Source organism: Hylobates moloch, unplaced genomic scaffold (assembly GCF_009828535.3).
Source record: "Hylobates moloch isolate HMO894 unplaced genomic scaffold, HMol_V3 SCAFFOLD_2, whole genome shotgun sequence".
Classification (NCBI taxonomy): Eukaryota; Metazoa; Chordata; class Mammalia; order Primates; family Hylobatidae; genus Hylobates; species Hylobates moloch.
This window is the reverse complement of record NW_026652277.1, coordinates 177,265,284-177,271,647: the sequence shown is the minus strand read 5'-3', so window position 1 is coordinate 177,271,647 and position 6,364 is coordinate 177,265,284. Positions and strand designations below refer to the sequence as shown.

The 6,364-nt window shown below is 52.3% G+C and overlaps 2 protein-coding genes across 2 annotated transcripts in view; one reads left to right on the top strand and one right to left on the bottom strand.

Moving 5' to 3' along the window:
- Window positions 1-550: 550 nt before the first annotated feature.
- Window positions 551-1,606, bottom strand: CUNH6orf120 (chromosome unknown C6orf120 homolog). The gene is given in 2 exon segments (XM_032162562.2): window positions 551-1,488; window positions 1,490-1,606. Coding segments are annotated over 2 exon segments (861 nt in total). The 5' UTR covers window positions 1,580-1,606; the 3' UTR covers window positions 551-717.
- WDR27 (WD repeat domain 27) overlaps window positions 1,265-6,364 on the top strand; it is a 118,049-nt gene continuing 112,949 nt past the window's right edge. Inside the window, 1 exon segment of the mRNA XM_058435695.1 lies at window positions 1,265-1,326. Within this exon segment, the coding sequence (XP_058291678.1) occupies window positions 1,292-1,326 (35 nt within the window). The 5' untranslated portion in view covers window positions 1,265-1,291.

Here is a 6,364-nt window from a genome sequence, read left to right as displayed (position 1 = left end):
GTTTCTCCATAGCCCCAAAAGTTAATTTTCATGAAACTTCCTAATCTACATTGTTTCTGGCCTACCATAGGTAGCACTGACAGTTATTTAATAACTAAAGAATTTTCATAGGTATGACAAATGGCCTACTAAGATTTGGTGCAGCTGGATTTAGAGTTGTCATTATTGGACTGGTACAGGAACAAAGTTTGTAAATACCTGCCTGCCAGGAAATCCCTTTTGTATAGAAAAGTACCATCCCTACTTGGGGTACAGGCACGAGGCTTTAGTCCAGGTTCAGGGAAGTGTACATAAATCATTTCCAACTTGATTTTAGTAACTCTTAAAAACTTACACCTTGAACTTCGCTTACAATCTCCAGAGTAAAATTACAAAGTTATCAACCTTTTGATTTGTGTCACAGCATGAAAGGTTGCTCTATTTTTTATATATAAACCTGTTACTGCAATCATTTTTAGTCAACCTGCCTAATGAAAATGGAGTCTAAACACTTTGTGCACAGTCCTTTCATAGGAATTTTGATCTTTAAAAGAAAATACTGTGCTTGCTATTTTTGGGGTAACTGAGGTAACAAAACTGCGTATGGCTTTATTTTTCCATCCCTTGACTAGAAAAAGGTAACTAAAACTTCAACCAAGTACAAGTAGCAAGGTTCACAGCAAACTGCAATCAGCTTCACAGATGGAGGGTTTTATATCCCAGAGCGTGGTCAACGACTCAAAAGAGAATTTCAAGTACCAGTTTCAAAATGCTAATTAATATCGTCCAGAGAACAGATTCCTCCTCTTGCGAGGCGTCTTCCGGTGCACGAGCGTGCTTCTGGCCGGCATCTGCGCCGTCGGCGGGGTAGGCGGCCTCGCCGAACGGGTGCTGCTCCACCGTGCCGTCGTAGTACACCTTCATCTCGAACTCGCTCTCCAAGTGGGAGGGGTGTCCGTAGACGCCGATGCCCACTGGGCGCCGGAAGTGCGCGGGGATAGACACGGCGTCCGGGCCGCAGGTGGCCGACTGCAGCTCGTAGTCGTCGAAGCTGGGGTGCAGGCTGCTGGCGGAGACGTACAGATCCGCATCGCCCTTGAGGCTGCGCATCCTGAGGACTATCTTGCCCTCGTGGTTCAGCCGCAGATAGCTGTAGTTCCCGGCGCCTATCTGACCCTGGACGACGTGCAGGAGCACCCACTCCTCGGGGACCTCCTCCTCGTCCACGCAGCTTCCCGGACACAGGACCTGCGAAGCTAGGAGCAGCAGCAGGGCCGCCGTCCACGGCGCAGCCCTCCCGCGGGGAGCGGCCATGGCTGGCGGCTCAGCTCCGGGGCCTGCAAGTGGGTCAGTGCTGCTGGGGACACGGGAGGCGCTCGGCACCGGAGCCCGTCCCCGCCGTCCGCCCGCGGGGCCACGGCGCGTCCAGGCGCCTGGTCTGTCGCTGGGACTGTCCCTTCCCACCCGCGTGAGGCCCCGGGGAGGAGGGGGTGGGTTAACCCCTCCCCCGTAGCGCGACGGCAACCAGGGGCAGGGGCAGGGCCGCTGTGGCACCCTCGGACTCACCACCACTCCCCGCAGGGGGCCGCACCGTAAGCATCCGGACCCGAGGCCGAAGCCTCGCCGGAGGAGGCGGAAGTGACGCTAAGCCCGTAAGTGAGCCGGCCGGAAGCGAGGCCTCGCCAGCTGTCGCGAGATAGCGAAAGGGGCGTGGGCGCGAGGGGCGGCAGGCTAGTAACCATAGCGGCGCGCGTGCGTCGGCGGGTAAGTAACCATAGCGGCGCGCGTGGGGCGGAGTGTGTCTCGGTAGTCCTCTGCGTGCCCTCCTGGGAGTTGGGTGCTGTGAGTCCTCCCCTAGCTGGTTGCTCTCGGCGCGGAGTCGGCGCCGAACCCGAACTGCTGCTCTGGGGCGTGTGCCTAGGGCGCAGGGCTGGAGCGAGGGGGCTGCGCGGTTGCTTGCGGCTCCGCTGAGGTCTCTAGGAAAGGGGGCGATTTGAGGGTTCCGTCGTGACCGCTCCCAACGGGGGAGACGCGCGCTCTGGACCAGAGCCGTTGCCCGCTGTCTCTTCACCCGAAGCGTCCTCTTGACGCCGTGCTAGTGCGAGGATCTCCAGGGGAGTTTGGGGCACAAGTCGGGCCGGAGTGTCCGGGCGGCCGTGGCGCCAAGGCGCAGGATCGGCGCTTTGAGAACTGAGCGCATGTGGTGTTCGGAGGAAAAGGGCGCAGGTGGTTATTTTAATTAAAGCAGCTGTGTATAAGGAGAACTCAGACCTCTTTAAAAGATTCAGTAGTTTAGGAACGAACCAGGGCTGTAGAAATGCCCGGCCTCCTGCACCTCCCGTCGGTTCTGTGCTCCGAGGGCGGGAGCGTGGACCCTGAGGGCTCCTTAATTATGCCCCACTGGCCTTTCACCCTGCGTGGTAACTACCAGGCTCGGTTTTCCTAACTAGCCAAACAGCAAGTTTCTGGCTTGCTTAGTCACTAAAAGAGAAAAATTTCGATCTTTTCTAATCAGAAGGGAGTAGTTTTCTCTATTTAAAAATATTCGTATATACATTAAAAAAAAAACAAGGGAATGCACAGGATTTTATCAGTGGTACTCCTCGAGTAGTAGAGAGTTCATCTTTTTATGTATTTCTAAATTTTCTACAATTTACACACACTGCTCTGTACTAGTAAAGGGGTATTAACTCTACAGCTTCCAGTTTATCTGGGATTACTGCCTTGTGTTTACTGACTTTAAGACTATGGTCTCTTTAGCAATCACTTGCCACTGCCTTTTCCTGAAGTGCTTACCTAGTGTTAGGTGCACTAGAATTTCACTAAAATAATAAATTTAGTTTATTTTCCCTGACTTGTTCTGTGCATGTACATACGTGGATATCCCTGGGGATGTCCTATAACATTGATTATCCCGTAGGGTTGGCACAGCAGGGAGAGGAGGTAGGGATAAAAAACTTCCTTCTATATAGACACAGTAACAGGCTGATCTCTCTTTCTTTTCCCCACACTCTGAATTCTCCGCATTTAGCTAGTGGGTGGGGAAAGAAGAGAGGCAGTGCAGGAGGGATTTATGGGCCAGGTACTCAACGACTTGCTGCACTTAATTGCACGGGAAGCTAGGGAATGTAGTTTAGTTCTGTGTCTAGAAGGAAAGGGAAGTGGCTTAGTGAAAAAGGGGCAGCACCTACTGTAGTCTCTCTTCTGGTGACCAAATACCTGCTTCACTCTTGATCCCACATGGAAAACACACTGTCCCCAACCCAAGAGAGACACTTTGTCAAGGTGCTTAGTGCAACACAGAACATTTCCCAGGATTGCACAGTTCGCGCCATCAGGCCTGTCTGTGTTTCCTCGTGGTCCAGAGCCCTATGGACTAAGAAGACAAACTAGTTGCTCTCCCCACTAAAATGCAGTGGTTAAATATGACCATGGTTTTTGTAACCATCTCCCTTTCGGAAAAAGGAGACACATGGCAGACACTGTTCTGTAGCAGTTTGGAAGTGATGCTGGGGTGGAGGTGGGAGGAATTTCCCAACTAGACCCTGATTCTGCTATCTGGGAGGAATTCCCTTGTCCATTGTTCTTATCTTTCCTTTGAGACAGGATGTTACTCTGTTGTCCAGGTTGAAGTAGAGTGGCACGATCACAGCTCACTATAGCTTCAACCTCTGTGGCTCAAACGATCCTCCCACCTTAGCCTCCCCAGCAGCTAGGGCTACAGGCATGCACTGCCACGCCTGACTACTTTTTTTTTTTTTAAAGTAGAGACAGGGTCTCACTATGTTGCCCAGGCTGGTCTTGAACTCCTGGGCTCAAGTGATCCTTCTGCCTGGGCCCCACAAAGTGCTGGGATTGCAGACGTGAGCCATTGTGCCTGGCTTGTTTCCTGAGACCCTTGATTCTACCCTTGGTCCTTTTCCTCCATGGTCTCATCTGAGGTGGCTATGAGGATGCTCTCTTGCAAGGCTGCCATAGTTCACTCCTGGAGCATGGCAGTGGGAACCAGGCAGGCAGCCCTGAGCCCACCGTGTGCCCTCATTCTGTTCGTTGCTTGATACTTCTTAGGCCTCATCGTGTCCTCACGAGCACAGCAGCATGTGGTCTGTGTATATCTCGTCAGCTCTTTGTGCTGGTGATGCCACTGTCGTTCTTCCTGTGTCTACTGTTCAAGCCTGACTTTGTTTGCTTTTGGTCTCCTGGTCAGCTGATACCCTGAGGTTGTGTGGAACTAAGGCTTGAGTGGGAAGGTAGCCATCCTAGGTCAGATCTTTGCTGAAAGGCCAAGACCTGATGGTCCTTCATCCCTCCCTGCAGCCTCTCAGGGCACTCAGGTGTCCCAGGGCTGCAGCCACTGCTCTTTGTTCGTTCTTTTCCTGTCCATTCCGCTTGCACACCAGTCAGTTCTCTAGTCCAGTTCCGTGTGTTGGCTGCTAATGCTTATTCTTTGCAATAATTTCCTGTAGGGTTGCAGGATGAGTAAGCCTGTGGTCAGTTTTCTGCGTTATTACAGGTTGTTGCAGTTGAACGTGTTTGTCACTGCCTAACGTGAGTCTTGAGCTTTTCCCCTCCTGAATTTGTTTCTGTGCCGCATCACTCAAGTCACTCAGCAACATCCTACAGCGTCACTGAAGCGTCCTACTTCAAGGTACCCACATCGGTCAAGGTAGGCTGACAGAAGTGACCTCAGCTTCATGCAATAAATGTTTCTCTCTTGCTTACACAACAGTCCAGACTGGTGTCCTGGTCACCCTTTAGTGGGAGCAGCACAGGCCGCCAGGTGCCACCACTGTGGCCCCTCTCCTCTTCCTTCAGAGCCCTCCGCCTCCAGCATGAAGGGCTGTGCACGGGCTGTGACAGGACCAAGCCTGTGCATGCATGGTGTGCTTTCCAGACCAGAAATTGGTGCACGGCTGCCCTCGACTCCAGAGGCTGGAAATGTGGTCCAGCCATGTTCTTAGTGGCTCCAGGGTGGAAGCAGAAAGAGCTTGGGGAAAACTGCCAGACCACAGAAATAGAAAAATGAATATTTTAACAGATAGAAAAATAACTTTTTACACAAATGATTTTAGGGGACATCTGACCTCTGTTCAATGGGAGGATAGGTTGCGGTTCAGTTAGCTGCCCTGGACTCATGTCTGTGACACGGACACGTGTGTATGTGTGTGTGTGTCAGGGTGTCCCTGATAATGTTTCTGTCTGCACCAAACACTCCCTCATCCCTGTCTGTACCACCTTGCCATGGAGCAGGAGAGGCAGGAGAGGTAGGCATTGAAGCCGAGTACACTGAGGCAGAGGTAGGCATTGAAGCTGAGAACACCGAGGAATGGAGGTGTTGGGCAGCTGGAGAGGTGGGACATCAGCTTGTGCACACTGGGGCCAGACTGACCCAGAGATTCTGAGCGCAGGCTAGTGCTTCCTCGCGAGGGTGGCTTATGTGTCCTGACAAGGCTTCCTTCTCTCCTTGGCTTCACACCATTGTTTCTGTGAACTCTTCACACTAGTGAGTCGTGGTTTTATTTCTTTACTATGCACACATCAGGAAATGCAAGCACATTCATATTCTGTCTGTAGGGACCAGCCCCACAGGGTCGGCGGGTCTCTCCCCGTGTGCGGAGACGAGAGAGTGTAGAAATAAAGACATAAGACAAAGAGATAAAAGACAGCTGGGCCCGGGGGACCACTACCACCAAGTCACGGAGACCGGTAGTGGCCCCAAATGCCAGGCTGCACTGATATTTATTGGATACGAGACAAAGGGGCAGGTTAAGGACAGTGAGCTATCTCCAATCATAGGTAAGGCCATGTGGGTCACGTGTCCACTGGACAGGGAGCCCTTCCCTGCCTGGCAGCCGAAGCAGAGAGAGGAGACAGAGAGAAACAACTTACACCATTATCTGCTTATTAGAGACTTCTAGTACTTTCACTAATTTTGCTACTGCTATCTAGAAGGCAGAGCCAGGTGTACAGGATGGAACCTGAAGGCAGACTAGGAGCGTGACCGCTGAAGCACAGCATCACAGGGAGACGGTTAGGCCTCTGGATAACTGCAGGCGAGCCTGACTGATGTTAGGCCCTCCACAAGAGGTGGAGGAGTAGAGTCTTCTCTAAACTCCCCGGGGGAAAGGGAGACTCCCTTTCCCGTTCTGCTAAGTAGCCAGTGTTTTTCCTTGACACTGAGGCTACCGCTAGACCTCCGTCCACCTGGCAACGGGCGTCTTCCCAGACGCTGGTGTTACCGCTAGACCAAGGAGCCCTCTGGTGGTCCTGTCTGGGCATAACAGAAGGCTCGCACTCTTGTCTTCTGGTCACTCCTCACTATGTCCCCTCAGCTCCTATCTCTGTATGGCCTGGTTTTTCCTAGGTTATAATTATAGAGCGAGGA